At 41.0% G+C, this 22,475-nt stretch overlaps 1 protein-coding gene across 4 annotated transcripts in view; it reads right to left on the bottom strand.

Moving 5' to 3' along the window:
* The window catches only part of Epc1 (enhancer of polycomb homolog 1), a 90,827-nt gene that overhangs the window by 28,933 nt on the left and 39,419 nt on the right, over positions 1 to 22,475 (bottom strand). For all 4 annotated transcript variants that reach the window (XM_027405478.2, XM_035442769.1, XM_027405476.2 and 1 more), the window contains exon 2: positions 2,509 to 2,668. In XM_027405478.2, coding sequence (XP_027261279.1) covers positions 2,509 to 2,668 — 160 coding nt within the window. The remainder of the gene's footprint in view (positions 1 to 2,508; positions 2,669 to 22,475) is intronic.

Here is a 22,475-nt window from a genome sequence, read left to right as displayed (position 1 = left end):
GGGTTTCTTTATATAACGGCTCTGGATATCCTGGAACTTGATTGGTAGATCAGGCTGGCCTCAAACTCAGAGAGATCTGCCTGCCTCTCCCTCCCCGAGTGCTATGATTAAAGGTGTGCACCACCATCACCCAGCTCCATTAATAATTCTTTAAGAGTTAATGCCAATGTTATTCAATTTCTTCCAAAAAAAAAAAAAACAAACACAAAAAGAGGGAACATTTCCCAATGTGTTTTATCACATCAATTCTAATGACACCTAAATCAGGTAGACAGATGATCACAAGATGATACTAATACCGCTCATGAACATAGATGCCAAAGTCCTCAATAAACTCTTACAGAAAATATCTCATCCACCAGTGTACTGAAAGACACAATATGCCACAGCCAAGTGAGCTATATTAAGGGTGGAAGGCCAGGTCAGCATTTGAAAATCAAGCAGTATAATCTACCACATTAGCAGGCTGTGCTGGTTAGATTTTTGTTCATGTAATACAAGAGTTACCTGGGATGAAGAACCTCAACTGAGAAAAATATCTATGTCATATTGGCCAGTAGGCAGTTTTATGGGGCATATTTTTGATCAATGATTGATGTGGGAGGGCCCAGAGCACTGTGGGTGATACCACCCTGAGCAGGTAGCATTGGGTGCTGTAAGAAAGCAGGCCACTGATGGCATGATCCCTATGGTTTGTTTGCTCAGCCTGTTTTCTACCACCCAGGACTTATTCCCAGATGTTAAGGGTTATACTTAGCTGTAATAATCAAGATAGTGGTGTTGTATTGAGATAAATACAAAGATCAATAGGAAAGAATTGAGAATTCAAAAATAGACCCAGCAGGTGGTACACGACTAAAACCCCAGCACCTATGAGGCCAAAGTAGAAGAATACCAAGTTTTGAGTCCCTGTGAGATACAAAGTGACACCCTGCCACAAACAAACTAGCACCCACATAATACACTCAATTATTTTTTGACCATGGAGCAAAAATTAACTCAATGGGAGAAAGCTTTTTTGGTAATTGTACCAGAGTAACTGGGCATACTAAGGAAAAACAATTATTTTTTTATTTCACCTTCATGTTTTATATAAAAATTAACTCAAAAATGGATCACAAACATATATAAAACTGCCAGATTTCCACCACAGAATAAAGAATGCTCTAAAAGCCAGGTGTGGCAATTCATGCCACCCAAGGCTACAAAATAAGAGCAGTCATGCAAAGGGAGTATCAGTAACTTGGATCTCACCCAAATCAAGACTTCTGTTGTGGGAAGTGAAGAGACATGTGACAAAGTAGAAGAAAATATTTGCATCATGTATCTAATATGTTTTTAAGCCCAGGGTTATGTTTTCATTGCCTCTCAGGAGTCAAGAGTTAAACAACCCATTAGAAAATGAATGGGTAAAGATGTATGATCGGTCCCCGAAAATGGCACAAATATATGGCAAATAAAGCCACAAGATTCATCTCTCCAGGAAGTGCAAAGTAAAAGTAAAGATAATACTATATACAGTCTGAAAATAACCATAATGCAAAACTACTGACCCCAGATGCTGGAGAGAGCATAAAGCAAGATTCCACACATGACTCTGACACTAGTCAACATGAATACTGAACCTAGATAGATTCACCTTTCCAACTATTTGTTTTTAAGTTGCCAACTACTTGAGGCTAGGCAAGTGAAGTTATAGTAACAATGCAAGACATACCATCTTAAACCCAAAAGCTCTCAGTTCATTGCCACCCAATGTGGGCCATTTAGGCAATCATTTCTAGTTCACCATCAAGTGGAATAACTTTCAAATTAGAACTTCGACACTTAAAATACTAGCATCTTGTCCTCCTAGTGTAGCACAGGTCAGAGACTGGCAAACTATACCCCATGAAACATCTCTGGCTTGCTATCTGTTATTATCAATAAAATACAGCTGCCTATATACTACAAAACATCAAAGGTGAATATTTGTGACAGAGAATGGAAACCTTCCCAGGAAAAACTGACTCCTGACTTACATCAAGTTCTTTGAGGCCAGTAAACATTACTAATTCCTTCTAAAAAAACAACTGATTTTATTCTGAGGTATATTAAAATCCTACTTGTCTGAAACAGCCTATGATGAAATTATGTAAAGACAAATGCCATCTTTTTATAAGCGATATCTCAAACACCACACTTTCTTTTTTTCTGGAGACAGTATCCATGATGACTTCAAACTCAAAATGTAGCTGAGGATGACCTGAACTCCTGATCCTCCTACTTCTACTTCCCACATATTAGAATAATAAGTGTGCACTACTGTGACCAGTTTATTAAATGCAGGGCTTTGTGGCATGCATGTATCCCAACAGATGAGACACATCCCCAGACTCTCACATACCATGTTAAAAGTGGAAAATAGGCTCTATTAACTTAGGCCATGGTGGTCAAGGAAACAGGTTTTGCCAAGTCAAATAAAGCGATAAATACAGAAGAGAAACCAATCATTAAAAGAACACTCACGCTGTATGTGAATGAGCTGCTTTGGCATCTTGAACTCCCCAGGGTATATGGACTCATAGTAAGCGATGTTACTTTCTGCCTCAGGAACTGGAATAACCATATTATCCCGCTTCTCGCCGTACACTTGCTGTGCAGATATAGCCCGCTGAAGATGGTGTTCCTAAAAACAGGGAAAACACAAAATGTAAGCTCTAAATTATAGTCATCAGAATGTATAGCCTTACAGAAGATTCTGCTCATTTGCTTTCAAATGAAGGAATTCTGGTAGACCTAACAGCACAGCTAGTATAAGAATTTTTTTTTTTTTGACACAGGGGCTAATTATGTAGACCAGGTTGGCCTCAAACTCACAAAGATTCATCTGACTCTGGCTCTGAGTCAGGCGTATGTAGCATATAAGAGTATTTTAAGTAGAGACGCAATTTCCTCAAAAGGCAGTATTTGCCAAAGACGAAAATCTGACTAATGGCATAAAAGCTTACACCTGAAGACAAGAGTTATTTTTTAAATTCAACTCTATTTGTTCCCATTTAGGATAATACAAGACAGGTATCAACTAGGAAGAAGATCAGCACAAAAATATCAATGCAAATTTGTTTACAGGGAGGAATCAAGAGAATGGAACAAGTTAGAATGAGTAGGGAGACAATATCAAACCCACCCCACAGTAGCCAGGTTACATAGGGTTACCACTGAAATGTCTAATTAAGTATTACCTACTAATCTTCAAGAGGAAGGAGAACCCATGAATGGTGATTTTTCACGGCAACTTTTGAATTTTCCTTTATGCACTGAGTAATGCTCCCCAATGCAACTAACCAACTATGCTTTACCAGTAAGCCATTCTGGGCTAGTGGACACAAGTTTAACACAGAATTGACATCTGGGGTTTGAGAATGCAGTGATAATTATATTTTGGCTTTTATTCTAGATTCTTGAGGCATATGAAGTGAAGGCAGCTACACTTTTGTGAGAATCATGAGTCTCTTGTGACCTACATGCAAAGTATACTGTCTGCATGAATGGGACTGTGTTGGCTGAGGCACTTTACACAGGCAGTGAGCCTAGATGTACCATGCCGATGCATTAAAATACAGCACACTATGGAGCTAAGAGCACAACCAGCAGTGTGCTTCATCCAGGAGAAAGGTGACTGGTCCTCACACACAGCTAAGCCCACCCAGTTGTCCTAAATCATATGCCACAAGTATCAGGTTTCCAAGCGAAAAAACGATTCTAGGAAAGTCAGTGAATCTTTTCAAAAGTGTCACATTCATAAAACCAGGATAAGGCTACATCTATCTTGAAAGCTGAAGACAACAGATAAGAGGAGTTTCAGTCCTGAAGAAGATGCCCCCCAGCTCTGAGAAAGCATCATGTGTGTAACAAAAGTGGATGAGGGAACCTGGAAGGTTCAGTCCATTGCACTGTGAATGGAATCCAAACCTCAGGTTGGAAGTGAGCCATTTGGCTGTTCATTAACACTAGCACTATCTGTTTAATGACATGTTCAAAGGAAAAAGCAGGCAGGACTGTAATGGTAACTACAGTCCCAGATGTTGACTCTGCCTGCGATTTGCAGGTCCTTCAGTCCAACAGTGTTCTGTCTAGTGATTTCACGGGTGTTAGGCTCAGAGAAGGCCATCTCTGGCAGCAGAACCATCTTTCACTATAGATGTTACCTACTTTTCCACTCTGAAAGGTAAAGCCAAAAGCCTGCCTGCGCACCTAGGGTGGAGCGACATCAGAGCTCCAAGCTGAGGATTTCACCACTGATTTGGAGTACTCAGACTAACATAGAAGGGCAGAGGAGGAGCCTGGACTAGCTCCACAAATACCATTAGCTACTGATTTATGCCTAAGTCCAATTCTTTCACCTTGATCCTTACACAAAATAATTTCCTGAAGCCTGGTGGTAGTGATGCACACTTTTAATCCCAGCACTTTGGAGACAGAAGCAGGCAGATCTTTGAGTTCAAGGCCAGCCTGATCTATAGAGTGAGTTCTAGGACAGTCAGGGCTACACAGAGAAACCCTGTCTGAAAACAACAAAAATTCAAACAGAACACTTCATGAATCCATTGCTTATTTACTGCTCTGTGAAGTTCAGCATCATAAGCTGATAGATGCCACCAACAGTTTACACTAGAAGGTCTTGCTACTAAGCCCTGAGCCGGGGCTCCAGAGGCAAAGGGCATACTTGCATGCATTTCTTCATTTAAATTCAGTCCCACATATTAAGAGAGAGCTCCAGACACAATTGAGGACAGAGATTTCCACCCTGAACAACTAGGGCATAAGCTTCTGTCAAAACTGCTAGGCTGGCAGGAAAGACAGTATGAGCCTGAATTAATGTCTATATTGGAATCTTCATGTGATGGATAAAGAGACATCATTGTAGGTGTCTTCTGGACTACAGGACTGCACCATTGCTGTCTGTTGCTGGTACTACTTACTTTAAAGAACCAGGATGGAAAGCAGAGCTCAACTTACTATATAGGAAGACAAGCAGACTATGATTAAGAAATATTTTATGATTCAAATATCCTATAAATTTAAAAGGCTCTTTCATGGGGATCAACTAGAAGGATCCTTTCTTGGAAAGGAATTATTATCTTCCTCCTAATAAACACATACTCAAAAGGCCAATCTTCTGTCACAAGTAATAATTTTTCTTCTGAATTTCTCAAGTCCCCTCTGGACACACAATAAGAATAGGAGTGGAAGCATGTGCTCTGAACTCAGGCTGTTTGAATTAGAGCCAACTCCAACAGCTAACGGTTTGTGATTCCTGGCAAGTCTTCCAGTTAGTCAGTGAGGGGGGAGGGGCAGGGTACTGAAAGTGCCTTTACAGAATTGGCTAGAATTTAAGTAAGATAAATGTGAGGCTGAAAGGTGTGGTATAACAGGCATGCAAAATAAGCTTTGATTCAGTTATTACTCAGAAAGCTCTTACCAGTTGAGAGAACACCAGCTGCTAAAAAGTATTGTCCTCATCTAGCCCTACAAAAGACTAATTTAGCATAAACTTACACACACACACACACACACACACACAAGAAAAGCATTCCAATTGTCTGAAAAGCTCACTAAGAATGTATATATTCTCTCAAATACTTTTCTATACATGTAAATACAATCTGTAATACAGTAATACAGTGATATACAGAGAGCATTATTGTACAACAGTCTTACTACATGCTTTGTGTCACTTGATATATCTTGAAGAGCTTTCCATACTGAGACTTTACTCTCTTCAGTAGATACTCTAGGTTTCGTTGTATAAGTCAAGTGCAGATTGATAGTGGAGGAAAAACAAACCAGGGAACAATCTAAATGCATAAACTTTCTCCTTAAATGCTATAAAAACAAATCATCACTGTTGTACTATATACAGGCATTTTTTTTTTTTTTTTGGACATGGGAAAGCATCTACAGACAATTACAACGTGTTTAAACAGACTCTCAACATCTATTCCAACATCCCCTGGGGTAATACTATTCAGCAACCCTGGCCACCCCCCCCCCCCACCATACAGGGTTTCTTTGTGGCTTTGGAGGCTGTCCTGGAACTAGCTCTTGTAGACCAAGCTGGTCTCGAACTCACAGAGATCCACCTGCCTCTGCCTCCCGAGTGCTGGGATTAAAGGTGTTCACCACCACTGCCCCGCAGCCCTGGCCATTTTTATTTTTATTTTTTTAGACAGAATCTCACTCCGGAGCCCAAGTACTGGGTTCCAAGCAGATGCCATTGCCTGGCTTAGTATCTCTTTTAAAACAAACAAAAAGCCCATCAATCTTTATCTCATTTTATATATTTTTATTTTGGTATAACAGGTGTGCATTTTCCTTACAAGTTATTGCTAAGTTCCCCCAACTGTCGCTTTTCTTTGCTAAGCTCTGAAAGGGCTTCCATTAATGTTAAAGGAATGAGTTTCATGTAATAACTGTACAAACTTTTGCTATAGTTTTATCTTCTGGATTTTTTGTTTTGTTTTGTTTTTGTTTTTCCAGACAGGGTTTCTCTGTGTAGCTTTGGAGTCTATCCTGGCACTCGCCCTGGACACCTGCCTCTGTCTCCCGAGTGCTGGGATTAAAGGTGTGTGCCACCAATGCCCGGCTGGATTTTTTATATATAGAAAGTTCTGTAACTCAAACTCACAGGCCACTTTATAGCTTGTCACACTTGATCTCGGAAAAGTTGCAAACACTGTGGTGCATAAACAAATGCTTTGTTTATAAATCTGTTTTATGTTTGTGTCGAAACTTTCCATTACTACTGGTTCCCGGGAGATGGCAAAAACTAAATGTGAACGAGGAGGAGAATTGATGTTAAGCCCAGAGACAGAGACCCCTGGTAAGCCCCAGATGGGAAGGCAGACACAGGACACACTTCTGCTCTCAGATGCACACACTTCTGGATGTCAGCAGGAAGGAGAGGGAGGAGGAAGGAGAGAGGTAGGGCACTTCATCCTCACTTCTTACACTTGTTCCCAGCTCTGAACCTTTTAGTCATGGTTTATCTTTTATCCTCCTGCAAATCTACCCTGCACCCTGAGGATACATTTGAAATGCAGAGAGTGTTGTAGCACATCTGTAGTCCCAGCGTTCCTGCAGTGAGCTTGGGAGTGGATCCAGGAGTCTCCAGAAGCCTGAGGGCCAGCTAGCTTGCATACAAAGCAGCAAATGATGAGATCCTGTTACAGATAAGGTGTAAGGTGAGGAAAGACTGACAGCCAAGATTGTTCTCTGACACTGTCTACAGTGTCATTAGATTGTCATTATAAGAGCTGGTTGAGGGTACTTGCTGCCAAAGAGTATATGCCTCTAAATAGGCCACATCCTTAATTTCTGAAAAGTCAGAAAAACACCTCTTGCAAAAATAAATAAATAATAAAAATCCCAGAATTCTTAGCTTCCAGGAGATGAATCTGTCTGAAAGGTGGGTCCTGTCAATGTGTCATAAGCATCTATCTGCTCACATGGGGCTTCGTGTGCTCCAGCTACTCACCACGCTCACTCCACCATGGAAAAACCCCACTTGTTCTTCACAGTCAAGCTTATAACAACCTTCTCTACCTCATGCACAGGTACACAAAACTGTCATCTCATGTCTGCTCCAACAGAAGCACATTTTACACTTAGCATAGCAGGCTGTCATTATGTTTACACATTAATCCCCAGCATGTGAGCTCCATTAGATTAGAGGTGTCTGTCTAGTTTACCTTTTTAACTTTTTCTTTAAAAGGTGTATTTTCTCATGGTATTTGGGGATTATAATTTTTTTTTTAACCTTGAGGACTAGTTGAGAATATCTTTGCAAACTACTAAAATTTTAGTTTAATAATCTGTCTTATTGTGTAGTATTTTATAAATTATCACTGAGGAAAGCTGAGAAAGAGCAATATCAATGAAGAATAAGGAAACACATTTTTTTTTTCTGCTATATAACAGAATGGGATAAATGCCACAAACCACTCAATTTCTATTTAAGCAAGCAATGACCTCACAGCAGCAGTAATAATCAGGGCCACAATTAGACTATCCTAACTGAATTAGAGACAGTCTGTTCTAAGTAGCAATAATACATAAAATTCCTTCTGGGTAATAATCCAGCTATAGTCACACACAGAGTCTTTGCTGTTGGTCCTTTCACATCCCCTTCAAATTTGGTACACAAGTCTCCTAAACAGATCATTGCTTATCAAGGCTCTTCCACTATACTCTAACTAGATCGGCTAAAATTGAAAAGGCCAACATCAAAGGATGATGAAAGATGATGAAGATTTGGAAGGAAAGCATTTATATATTTTGCTTTGACATTTCAAATGTCCAAGGGAATAGTTAAAACTTGTTGAAGGACAATGTGCATGAAAAGGCCAACTTAATGTTTATAATTTTTCAAAAGAAATAAACAGAAAAGGTAAAATTATTTGCCACTATACTAGAACTTAAAGTATAATTCTGAAATCCTATTTCTGGAATTTTAAGTATAACGGAAATTTTGTTATGAATTATTAGCCGATTCATTACTAAAGTTGAGCACTGGGAATGTCTGGGTGGCCTGAGAGTCTGTGGCAAGGATGTTTTACAGCCATTGCCAGGAGGCTACAGTTCCTAACTCAATGGAGAAGGTGTTCTCATTCTACCAGAAGTTTGACAATAATGGGTAGCTCAGCAAGAACACCTCCTAGCAGCCATCTCACCTCTTGCCAATACTGTGTAATATTGGGCTAGCAACTCCCCAAAGTACAAATGACCTTTGTTTCTGAGACTTGCAGAAACTGAAAAGACTAAAGTCAGCAGGCCAGAAGGTGCATTTACTCTCCTGTGGCAGGAAGAAGCCTGTCAGTCTGGGAACGCCCATGCTCACCTACCTGAGCCCCTTTTGACAGAGGGGCAGAGAGCCCACTGCTTCTCACTGGGCGAGCTTTTGTCTAGTCTTTCTTCCCAAAACATCTTGTCTTTTGATTTAACTGGCAGATGGTTTCTTTAAAAAACAACCAGGGCTGCTGGGCATTGGAGGCATACGCCTTTGATCCCACTACTTGGGAGGCGGAGGCAGGCAGATCTCTGTGAGTTCCAGGCCAGCCTGGTCTACAGAGCGAGTTCCAGGACAATTTCTCCAAAGCAATATGGAGAAACCCTGTCTCAAAAAACCAAAAAGAACAACAACAACAACAACAACAACAAAAACCCTCAAACAAACCAAAAAAATCAAAACCAAAAACAACAAAAAACAACCACGGCTTAGGTTACTAACATGTTCAAAGGCAAAAAAAAAATTAATTTTGATGCTTGTCTTTAAGTCCTTCTTTGCAGCCCCAATGGGCTGTCTGTGCTGCACTTTTCAAGCTCCTGCAAGGCTGGTGATGTTCAACAAGGAGAGGGCAAGATTAAAATAACAGTTCCTAACTTTTAGGAGAGTCACAATCTAAGCAGAAAGTGCCCTACAGCCCCTTCTCTCCCTTTCTGGTTAGAAATGTCACAGTGATGGTATCTACACTTCACATCATCAGCTCCTCCCCACCCGCCTCTGGCTTATTCTAACCCAGTCAAAGAAAACACAAAGGCTATTCTTTGTAAAGCCAGTGTAGGCATTACCTTGACAGAAAGCAAACACATCCAATGAACATTAACAGCTACATTAAGGCATTATGGCCACTTCCTGTCCACACTCAGCTCTCCACTGTCCCCTACTATTTCTACGGTGGTGGTGGTGGTGGTGGTGGTGGTGGTGGTGGTGGTGGTGGTGGTAGGTCTACACATTTCCGCTCAGATTTAACAAGAGCTCCAGAGCAATGTCTTTTCTTGTCTATTTTTTCTAGAAGTTGTTCAGTATTTTCCACCTCAAAGTTACAGATTATGAGCCAGCGGAACACACAGCTCCACCTTCTCTTTTGGGGCTACTGCCAGTGGTCATTCTGAAGAAGCTGAACCCCTCCCCCCTCCCTTTTAAGCTTTCTATTTATTCTTTGTGTCCCATTCATTTACCCGTTCCTTCGTATCCACCCTCCGCCCTTACAAAGCCCCCCAAAATAAAGGAAAAACCAACCCCATCATGGAAGCTTCAGTGTGATAGTGAGTCACACAGCAAACCCTTTTGTCCATATATCTTTACTTGCAAGTGTTCATTGCAGAGAGTCATTGGTCTCGTTTGAGGCTTCTGGTTTCTACTACACTACCGATGTTGGGCCCTCACTGGGATTCCTCTTGGTTTATTATGTTGTTGCCATGGAGATCCTGCAGCTTTGGATCTGCATGACTGGTCTCTTCCCATGCTCTAGCAGATCACAGATGGGGTGGAGGTTGGAGTGGGCCAACTTATACCCCTGGTTCTGGACCTGGGTAGTTACAGGGTTGGTCAGAAGCTCAACTCTTAATCGGAAGCTTTCTACTGTCTTCCTGCTTCGAACTGCTTGTGATGTTTATCTTACTAGTTCTTCCAACCCAACAATTCCCACCCAGAGTCAGCATTTTACAGAACTTTCTAGTAATACCAAAATGTAGTAGTTCCCTGTCTTTAACCCACTTATAACCCTCTTCATTTTACATGACTGTGGGATGTCTCCCACCATTTTTACATAGCACAGTTATTACAGTAACAGAGAAAACACCGAGAAGTGATTCATAAAAGTGTCTACCTCCTTAGAAAGCATTAGGTGAAGGATGGCTGACACCAGAAGTTGGAAGTCAGCCTGGGCAATACAGAGGGTTATGAAGACTAGTCTATCATCATATTCAACTGAAATCTTGATGAAGTAGAATACCAAGCAAGGCAGAATCAGGAGAAAACCTCCTGATAATGAATGAATTGATGCCCCCAAACTACCTGCATCACACATGTGAGAAAGAGGTGGGACAAAACAGGCAAGAATCTCAAGCAGGTGAGGGCCACAGGCCTGTGATGCCAACATTTGGGAAGTGGAACAGGAAGACCAGGAGTTCAAGGACAGCTCTGGCCACACAAGACCCTGCCTTTGATTATTCACCCCCACTCCCACCCCCAAACCCTAATGGACTGAAATAATTAAGAGCAAAGGGCCATGATGTAATAAATGGTTTGTGAAGATAAAGGGGAAGGCCCAAGGGGGAGAGGGTAGAAGACAAGAAAGCAAATGGAACAGCCACATAGCTTACATGGTAGAGATAACATAGTAGCAGAATGATGGATACAGTTCTGAACAGAGGAAGCAAAGTTCAGGGTTGACAGGATCAGTCACTTTTGAATACATGTGTTATACTGATCCATCTAGGAAAAGTGATTTAAAACAGTGGTCTTGGAGGGGGTGGTTCTAAAACTGGAATGCTGTCTTTGAAAAGTAGTTCTAGCAGTATCATCTAGCCAGAGAACAGCTGTGCATCCATCTCAGCAACAGGCAGAGAAAAGGATGTAGAGTCCTTGCAGGTGCCATGTTCTGCCCAAACAGACATGCCTGTCGTGTAAGCACTTCATATATCTTCCTTATTCATGTCAGGGGGATGCACTGCAAAGTTTGATGAGGCCCAATTCACAATGCACAATAAGCTTCAAATCAAGTTGTAATGTTAGGCTGTGATGTGCTCAAATCATTCTCTTCTACAACACAATCACCTATTTGGGAAATTCTTGTAGTTCCTTCCACTGTTGAATTTAAATGAGCTATTTCCCACTTAACATTTTTATTTTTCTATCTTTAAAAGCAGGGGAGGGGGGGCTCTATTTACTATAGATGCTGTAATGCTGAACCACGCTTTATGGAAAAAGATTAGAGGTTAGCAAACTAGAGCTCGGGATGGGGTGGGGGGTGGGGTCAGTGTTTGTACATGCCTCGGAAGCACAGCCTCAGCCTTGTTGAGTCACTCAAGACTACCAGAGCGTGATTTTGTCCCACAGCAGAGTTGAGGAGTTCTGGAAGACTGGAAGGCCTGCAAAGCCAAGCATCTACTATCCAATTCTTTACAAACCAGTTCCAGACCTTTGACATCTGTCTAAATTCTGATATGAGATGGTATGGAATAGTGAGACTCCCAGTGGCAGCTACTAGAGCTCCAATAACATGGTAAAAATGACCAACAAGCAAGACACAGCTTATCAAGTAGAAGCGTTAGACTATACAATGCACACTTCATGTTTACTTCTAGGTCTGTTACCAGGTAAAACCACTTTACAGGAAGGTGAAGATCAGTAAGATCATGTCACTTGCCCACAGTGGGAGAAGATGCACTTTGGTTTTGGTCTGGATCAATAACTCCAGTCTCTCAAAGGTGCCTAATTCCTCCACATTTTTTTCTTTCCCAGCTCTGGCTGAGTTCAGGTTGGTTGCTAATATTAAGAGGAGCCACAAAAACTTCAAGCAGCTGAAAATATATATACAATGGCTACAAGGACCATGAGGAGCTACAGTCAACTTAGGAAAGCAGCAGTTTCCTAACTTCCTTTACTCGACTGGGAAGCCATAGACCCGTGCTTCCGGATAACTCATCACTTTATAACTCAATTCTGGGTGTACTGAACATGGTGAAGGGAAATTATGACTTCAATAAGCATTATTTTATCTTGCTGAGTCTAAAACCAGAATATTAATATTCATGAGTCCGTCCAACACATAAACTTTGGCACCACACTTACCTAGTATATGGGCATAATGTAGTTTGTGTGTTGGGGGTGGGGGGATGCTGAGGTCAACACGGAGTGGCTTCCTTTATGAATGTTTACTACACACACACACACACACACACACCTACCTGAGGCAGAGTTTCTCGATGAAACCAGGGCTCACAGACTGAGCTACACTGGCTGCCTATATAAGCTTTGGAATCTGTCTCCAGCTCCCCTGTGCTGGAAGCCTTCTTGTACGTGCCATCATGCCTAACTTTTACATGGTTGCTGGGGATCTGAACTCAGGTCCTTATGCTTGCATAGCAAGCACTTTCTCCACTGAGCCATTTTGCAAGGCTGTGGTTTATTATTTATAGAATGCACTCAAGAATAGAAATTTCCTTGTAGGAAGAGAATTGGCTGTCAATTAAAAGGAAATTAAGAAATTCACTTGGCTTTAGAATTAAGTATTAGTATAAAATCATTTTTACTGTGTAAAAGAAACAAATTATTCACCATTCGGAGAGAAGACTTGTGTGATGAGCAAATCTGGTTAAAACAAAGTGTCAAGCTTGATTAAATTTGACCTATAAAGAATAGGTTTTATCTCATTTGTTTTCCAGCTGGCTAACGTTACAAACAGTATTCAGCTAGTGTTCCATTCACCTTATTAAACATTTTGTGTAAGACACCTGAAAAATCAAACTTTCAGAACATGGGTGAATGCTGAGACCTGGGCTATTAAGGAAACTGGGGCAGTGTAACATGGTCTGGAAGGGAAAAAGTGACAGTTCTGTGTCCCTTGGCTTCTGCAAAAGCATAACCTCTTAGAGTCCCCTCTCATATGTGTAAACAGTAGTATCTTCCCATGGCAGTTAGAAAAGGCCTGGTGATCTCAAATATCCTCTTTTCTTCATTTGCTAATTAAATGCAGGAGAAAATAAATATCTGATAATTTCAAATCACCAATAAGCTTAACATGTGATACAAGTTGTTTTTGTTTTTAATGGCATATGAAAATAATTTGTGGACTCCAGTAGAATGCTTTTCAACAGTCAAGCAGAAAGGCATGTAAAAGGTAACATCAGAAATGTGGGCTGAGCTGGGTGGTGGTGGCTCACGCCTTTAATCCTAGCACTCTTGGGAGGCAGAGGCAGGCAGATCTCTGTGAGTTCAAGACCAGCCTGGTCTACAAGAGCTAGTTCCAGGACAGCCTCCAAAGCCACAGAGAAACCCTGTCTTGAAAAACCAAACCAAACCAAACAAAAAATAAACAAAAAACAAAAAACAAAAAATCCTCTGCAGATCATCAAATCCTGACAAGGGCTTTCTCTGAAAACTTCAGGTACTGTAAAGCACACAGACTCCAGCTGGCCACTTCAGCTTTTCTAAGACAACGATGTCTCTACACACACACTTGGAACACAAAAGGAGAAAAGTGCATCGAAGCCACATGGGATTCTGTTCTCACAGCTTCCAATCAAAACCACAACTGCAATTCATTTCAATACTACTTATGTCACACACAGTGTGTGACAACTCACAGGAATATTATTTCCCAACTCTGAATGCTACCTGAAATAAATCTAATCACCTCCTTCCATAAAAACAGACAAAATGCATTAATCACTTTAATACGAGGAAGAAGGGGAAAAAAGAGCTGCAAATTGAACATAACCAATGAGGCTCCAAGTCTGATATAATTCATTAAGTATTATCTCTTTAGTTGATGTGCACAGCGACAGATGACACATTTCTTCTTGTAAAATGAAGAGTAAATACAGCTCAGGCAGCATTTGAGAGAGACTTCTTCCAAATGATATTAAAACATGCTCAATTTGGAACTCAAGAATTCCATTAAATTTGGTGAGAATGATAGGCTGATTCTATTAAACAAACAAAAAACAAAAGTAGGCATAATCTCATCCCAAAGACAAACTGTAACAGACAGTGCCAGTCAATCTTTTCATTTTTTAAAGTCTAAAATGGCAAGTGACGAGCCGGGCGGTAGTGGCTCACGCCTTTAATCCCAGCACTGGGAGGCAGAGGCAGGCGGATCTCTGTAAGTTCAAGACCAGCCTTGTCTACAAGAGCTAGTTCCAGGACAGCCTCCAAAGCCACAGAGAAACCCTGTCTGGAAAAACCCAAAATAAATAAATAAATAAATAAAATGGCAAGTGAGCATTGCAATAATAAATGCTGGCACAGGAGAGGTGTTAGAACATCTGTTCAATTAGGGAATTTGATCAGTCTATAAATTCCAATCACAAAAGAAGCTTCCAGTAAGTAAATGGTATTTTAAAACCCAATCAAACCATGGTCAGAATGTAAACTCTTTTTGTAATAAGGGGGAAGCTAGATTAATAACTAAAGTGTTAGAAAATACAGCCATCTTAAGACACACACCTCTAATCTGCTCTAATCTGCTGAGCTAAGCATGGTGATATACACCATTAATCTCTTGAGGCGGAGGTCAGCCTAGTCTACATAGGATGTTCAGGACAGCAAAGGCTACATAGAGACCCTGTCTCAAAATAAAACAAATAAATGGTTCTCTGAAAACAGGACAGTTAGCAGACTGCTCCAAATACAAGGTGCTGTTGGGTACATTTCATCTTCCCCAGCCAATAAAACAGGGACACTCAAAGTACCTTTCCTTCAATGCTCCTGGGAGGACCGAACTTTCTGGCAGGTCATTCTCAGTCAAAGTGACCTCCATCTGGACCATAACATTTAAGTGCTAGGCTAGGATTGAAAGATTTCAAAGCACTTTCTAGTATCACCATGTTTGAAATAATGGTTACTGTAGCAGCCTGTATTCCCAGCTGACCTAAGGTGATCTAAAATGTGACAAGAGCAGGAAATAATCCACACACTCTTCTAGGAGGGTTTAGAGACAGCATTTCTCTGTGTAGTCCTGGCTGTGTTGGAATTCGCTCTGTGGACCAAGCTGGTTTTGAAGTGCTGGCATTAAAGGGGTGTGCCACTACCACCTGGCCTAATAAATAAGCTTCTGGCATTATTATATCCTGAGATTTTTGAGGCTGTTACCACAGACATACCATAACCTGACCTACGTATATTCTAACTTATAAATAGGGGGTAAAATAAAACCTGAAACATTAAAGAAAACTAAAATTGATGCCACAGATTCCAAAGTCAGGAAGCAAGAACAATGACAATCTATAGAATGCATGGTGAAAAATCACTTACGACAACTTGAAAGGACTGGTAACGTACTTTAATTAAACCTGCAGCCCTAGGAAAGTTTTTAAAAAGTGAAAGACAAAACAGTGTACTGGTTGTTCTGTTTGGCATTACACAAAAGGGCAGATGGACACACACACACACACACACACACACACACACACACGGTGGGGAGAGACAATGGGCAGGTAGATACAGACAAAGCCAGTAAGGAGGCAGCTTTTAGGAGACATCTGGACAAGAACACTGGCTGGCATACCAAGCAGAAAGCTTAACTGCTGACAAGTAAATGACAGACATCAAGAGCCTGCACAAGGCATCTGACAGGAACTAGACGCATGCTTCTGTCTCTGCTTTGCCATACGCAGAGAGGAGATTGTGAGCTGTTCCGGCTATCAAAGCCAGAGCACACATCAGATGAAGCCTAGAAAGGCAAAAGAAAAGGGGGATCTCTCAGATGTCAACACAGAAGCCACAAAGAGTTATGGAGCAGGGGCCTCCTCACAATGGCAGACAGGACTGAAGAACAGGCATATCCTGTGGATTTATTTCTGCAGCACTTCTAACCTTCCTACATCTACACGCAGTGGTTATTATTGTCATCCTGTCTCTGTTAATCAAGTCTCTGATGAGAGGAGGAGGAAGGTTACAGTCTTCATTCACATCCAAGGCAAGAAGCAACACATCCAGACCTACAGACAGAATTACGTGTAGCATCTGGAAATAAAGACTTCACGTGTGGTAAAATATTTTAAGGTGGGTGACTTTTGTTTATGCTGCATTTGTTTAACTCTGTGAAGCTGTGATTCTTTGCCTGTCTAAAACACCTGATGGTCTAATAAAGAGCTGAATGGCCGGCCAATAGTGAGGCAGGAGCAAGGATAGGCAGAGGCTGGCAGGCAGAGAGTATAAATAGGAGAAACATGGAAGAGGCGCAAGGAAAGAACCAGGGGAGGAGGATGTCAGGGGCCAGGCAGCCACCCAGCCAGCCACGGAGTATGAAGAAAAGTAAGGTAAACAGAAGTAAGAGAGATAAAAGCCCAGAAGGGATTATTTAAGTAAAAAGAGCAGGCTAGCAACAAGCCAAGCTAAGGCCAAGCATTCATTAGTAATAATAAGACTCTGTGTGTGATTTATTTGGGAGCTGGGTGGTGGACCCCCCCCAAAAAGCCAAAAGAGTAAAAAATGTTCTAACACTACATTCACATTTCCTGCTGTAGTTAACTGGGACTTTCAGGTAGACTGTACTGTGCCGATGAGTTAACTGTGCACCAAGGGAAGACTTACTACTAGTGTTACCTCCCCAAATATTTACATTTCTTCCAGCCACATGCTAAGACTGCAATTACTGGTTCCTGTATGGTTAAGTTTGGTACATTATTTTTGCTAGCCAAATTCTGACCAGAGCATTTAACATTTAACAGTCTGATCTTCCTAAATTTTTCTTTCACTACAGTAATACTGGGGATTGAGACCACTCAGTCTATATCCTGGAGGGGGGTTATGAAGAATGGAAAACCCCAAGTCAACCAAAGGGCACTGCAGTGACATAAGTCTTTGTTGCAAAGCCCCTAGGATGGGAAAAGGTTTTATGCTTATAGTCTAGCTTCTCTACCCTATCTAATACCTGAAAGGGACAGTCAAGTTAGAGTCACACTTATGGATCTCTATTGTCAGTGACAAGAGTGTGGCAATGAAGCCTGGTGGTTAAGAAACTTGTCTCAGAATAGCAATCACATGGGAAAACTAGTGTCTTGATAAAACTCTAAAGTTTAATAGGAGCAAACACAGCCTTGGAATAGAATGGCTAGAAATGCATGAGTAAATTAACCAACAGTCACAAATAATGGAGGCAATAAAATCCAATGCTAAATTGGATTTACATAAAATAAGCTTCAGTGGAGATACCATAACAGAGAGAAACATTTTAGGTTTACAGAGAAATCAGATAGGGTTTAGTTGGGAGGGGGTAGGGAAGGCCTGGAGGGACAAGGGAACTGGGTTTGCCATGTAAATCAATCTTGTTTCTAATTCAAAAAAAAAAAAAAAAAAAAAAAAAAGCTTCAGCAGCAATTGCTATGACAGTCTGACATACTTGTAATGGACAACTAAGGAAGCGACCTAGCTGGGACTTGTAGGGGAATGCTTCAATAACAGGAACAGAGAGCTGATCTTACTGCTGAAGGGAACCTGAAGGCTTCAGAAGAAAAAAGCAACAGGTCAGATGATATACGGCTCCGAGCACCTGTCCTAGCTAGGGTTTCTACTGCTGTGATAAAACACATGACTAAAAGCAAATTGGGGAGGAAAGGGTTTATTTGGTTTACATTCCCACATCATAGCCTATCATTAAGGAAGTCAGAACAGAAACTCAAACAGAGCAGGAATTTGGCAGCAGGAGCTGATGCAGAGGTCATGGAGATGTGATGTGCTGCTTACTGGCTTGCTCGACCTGCTTTCTTATAGAACCAGGACTGCTAACCCATAGATGGTCCCACCCACAAAAGTCTGGGCCCATCCCCCCATTTAGAAAATACCTTACAGCCAGATCTTATGGGGCCATTTTCTCAATCGAGGTTCCCTCCTTTCAGATGTATCTAGCTTGTGTCAAGCTGACATAAAACTAGCCAGCACAGCTTCACACACCACTTCAAAATCAGCAGCAACAGGAATTTGGAAGGCTCAGTTAGGATTACTTAAATCTGTGTGAAACACTGTCCCCTAATCGAGGGAAGGAGCATAGCAATAGGAGTAACAACATTAATTTTTTTTTTTAAAAAAACTGTATTCTTTGTATGATGTGTGTGAATAAATCAACAGGGTGAAGTCATGTTCTTTTCCATTTTTACATGGCTTCTGGAGATTGAATTCAGGCCATCAGAAATTCAAGGCAAGCACTTTTAATTGCTATAACATTAGAAATATTTAGGAAACTACCATAGATACTAGCAATTTATTCAGGGTATTTTCGATGTTTATTAGCCTGCCTGAACTTGTCCAACTAAATTCTCAAATTCTTGCCAGCCTAACCTCTTCACAGGGATTCAGCAAATCTGGGCATGAACTGGACACATGGGCAGCCTAGCACCAGGCTGCTTAGCTGGGTAAGAAAGAGACAGAATTCACCGGGCACTGGTGGTAAATGCCTTTAATCCTAGCACAGGTGGATTTCTGTGAGTTGGAGGCCACCCTAGAGGGAGTTCCAGGACAGCCTCCAAAGCCACAGAGAAACCCTGTCTTGAAAACAAACAAACAAACAAAAAACAGAGAGAGAGAGAGAGAGAGAGAGAGAGAGAAAGGAGACAGAATTATTCATGTCATGGTATCTCTAATAAGAGCTAGTCATTCTTTTATAAAACTGGGTGTGGTATCATATGTCTATAATTCTAGCACTTAGGAAGCTGAGGCTAGGAAGACCAAAGAGTTCATGGCCAGCCTGGGCTACACAATCAGATCCTGTTTACAAACAACCCCCCCCCCCCCCAAAAAAAAAAACTACAGGACAAATGCATCAAGGAACATGTATTTATGGAGCAGATTCTTTAATATTTCCCGGTACACAGAAGAAGAAGAAAAAACCCTACTGTTTTATTTTAGTGCAAATGTCTTATAGGGAAAAATCCACAAAAGAAAAAACTGGAATTCTCAGGTATGGTGCTCCACTGCCAGACGGTAGATGAGAGTTTCCCTGCCAGTAAGAAAGCATTTGCCATCAATCTTACTTTCAGATCAGAGAAATGGAAATCAATGTTAAAAAAAAAAATAATTCAAGTAAAAAAAAAATCAACTTTGAGAATATATGACTTAGTCTACTTATCTTTGTTTCAAATGGTAAACAAGACTACTTTTTAGAAACCACTACAAGTTGGCTGAGTTTCCTTACACTGAGTGGCAACGTAACTGCTGCGCTGAAAATTATTTCTCATCCTTAAAAAAAAAGAGAGAATTTAAAAACAGACCCTTCACACTGTCTAATTTATCATATGAATTTTAAGCCCCATGTTTGCAGACACCACGGCATGAACACGGTGGGAACCTTGAGAGTTTAGTTCTAGATGTGCAAGCTGGCACACTCAGCACAGAACTACACAGATTATTACAGGAAAGCTCATGACACTCTTACAGTTTTGATTCATTACATTTCTCATGTCCTTCATGTAACCCAATCTTAAAATCCTATTTCACTAGTCTCACTCCCAAAATACAAATGCTGAGTATCATTTAAGAAGATGACGTTATTGAGTGCAACTATTTAAACATTCATTCAAGAAGCGTTTGTTACCTCAATATTCAGTTTTTGAAGATGCTGCTTTCTGCCATCAAAGGGCTTAGAATGGTGAGCATATATACCTTAATTTGTTCTCTAGTGTTCAGGAGCCACGGCACTTTCATCTAAGCTGACAGTTAAAAGAGTTCACTGAGATGTCTAGATGTCTAAATGGGGACAGTACTGCCCAATGGCCAGAGGTTTGTGGTGGCTAGCCTTCAAGACTAACCTGAGACATCTGCTTCTTGGTATTCAAAATCCTGGCTGGTGTGTGAGCAGCAGGGTAAAAGTGACCCTAAGGCATTAATAGGACTAGGTAACCAAAGACCAGCCGTTGGGTGTGATCTTAGTGTCTCTAGGGGAAGTGACACTGGCAAGTCATGCAGATAGCCATTGGAAAGGCCAGGGTGATGGGGAACAGAAACTATGGGCTTACAATGTGAGTCTAGAAGCAGTCTGCAAGCAAGCAGTGTTGGCAATCCTGTAGGACTCTTCTGAACCTGAGTCAGAACTGCCAGTCAAGTGGCCCCTGGACACTCTGAAACCATGAGATTATAGATATTTGATGTCTCAAGCTGCTAACTTGAGGACAGTTGCACAGTAATAGATGACACACAACTGATATTGATTCCTTGCCTCCCTAAGAAAAATCTAAAGTATCAGAATAGCTTTGGAACTGGTCCATGAACCAAAGACAGCTCACCAGTGAAGAGGCCACCGATTAAAGCCGGGTAGTGTGTCACATGGTATAGGTGAGGACACAAAAGCAAGGGGTAGGGTACTGAACACTGGAAGGCATAGAGTCATAAGTCAACGTTTAATTAGTAACTGGGTGTTGGAACTAAAGAGACTTCTGAACCAAAGTTAGAAATGCTTTTATTTTTCTGTTATACATAGTAATAAATAAGAAGAATTAAAATAGGAGCTCTTAAAACAAGAGCCAGGCTGATGATTTTGAAAAAAAAAAAAAATGCAGTATCTCCTTACAAGTAATGCAAACATTTGGAAATGGATACTGAGCCAAAATCAAACCCTAGGTACTGCCAAAAACTACGGTCCAAATGGCATGCTGACAGCAGTATCTTTCTTGTGACAGGGTCTCACTATGTAGCCCAAGCTGGCCTCAGCTGAGATCTTCCTTCCTTAACCCCCTCCCCCAATACTCTGGGATTCCTGGAGAGTGTTGAGACTATAGGCTCAGGCCCTGCCTCTTTTGCAAATCTCTGAGACCTCAGAATGATCAGAAAAGATGCTTCAAGTACTTGTTTCACAGATTAGCTCATACAGCCTTTCAGAAATTTGTCATCTCTCAGTAGGACTAGTAAAGGGACGATCTCAAAGAAACTTATTCACACAAGGCAGGTGTTAGGTACAGGTAGCTTACACTTGTGACACCAGCCCTTGGCTAATGATTAGCAATTTCAAGGTCATCCTTGAGGACATGCCAATTCAAAGCCAACCTGGGCTACAAGACACTTTCTCAAACAAAACCAAATAAATAATTTAATTCTACAAATGGTTTCAAATAATAGAACTCAATATAAATTGAAGACTCAAAAAGTTTTTAAAAGAATTATATATGTAGAAATATGGGTCTCATGAGTTGAAAGAGACAAGAGATAGTAGAAAATAGACACTATTAGAAGCCTAAATGTTGGCAGAGAGCAAACAATGGTAATGGGTTGAAAACATGACTCAGTATTACATGTTGGAGAGAGGCAGGTAATAATAACTTTCTTTACTTTTAGCTTTCCAGGTCAAAGATAATGCTCATGAAACTGAACACTAGGAATATACCCAGCAACCCTCAATTGTACTGAATTTGTCTTAGGTGAGATATCAGCCTTTGAGCTGATACTGTAGTGGGATGAACCTTGGGGGAAGTAAGAATAAGCTGCATATAGAAGGGACGTGATGTCAATGGTGATGTCTCTCTGGCCTGGCCTAGATAGATCTATGTGACCAATAGCATATTAATGGTATATAGATTCTGAAATCAGATCATAAAAGACTATGGCCCTCCCCTAACACTTATTCTGGGGGAAGTGAGGTGCTATGTTGGAAGGACATAGGCTCCAGGCCAGTATCATGAAGATAAGCCACATATAGATCTTCAGCCCTCAGCATCAAGCAATTTTGTGGAATATTTGTGCACTGTGAGAAAATGTATTGCTGTGATTGGTGTAGTAAAAAGTTGAATGGACAATAGGCAGACAGAAGGTATAAGTGGAACTTTGGGGCAGAGAGAGAACTCTGGGAAGAAGAAAATGAGAAGGCCAGCCAGATTCGGAGGAAGCAACATGAGCAGTACAGAGAAATGAGGTAACAAGCCAGATAGAACACAGATTAAAATAAATGGGTCAGTTTAAGTTATAAGAGCTAGTGGGACAAGCCTAAGCTAAGGCTGAGCTT

The sequence above is a fragment of the Cricetulus griseus genome, chromosome 3 (genome assembly GCF_003668045.3).
Source record: "Cricetulus griseus strain 17A/GY chromosome 3, alternate assembly CriGri-PICRH-1.0, whole genome shotgun sequence".
In the NCBI taxonomy this organism is placed as follows: Eukaryota; Metazoa; Chordata; class Mammalia; order Rodentia; family Cricetidae; genus Cricetulus; species Cricetulus griseus.
The sequence above is the reverse complement of the archived record's forward strand: the minus strand, read 5'-3'. Positions and strand labels throughout refer to the sequence as shown.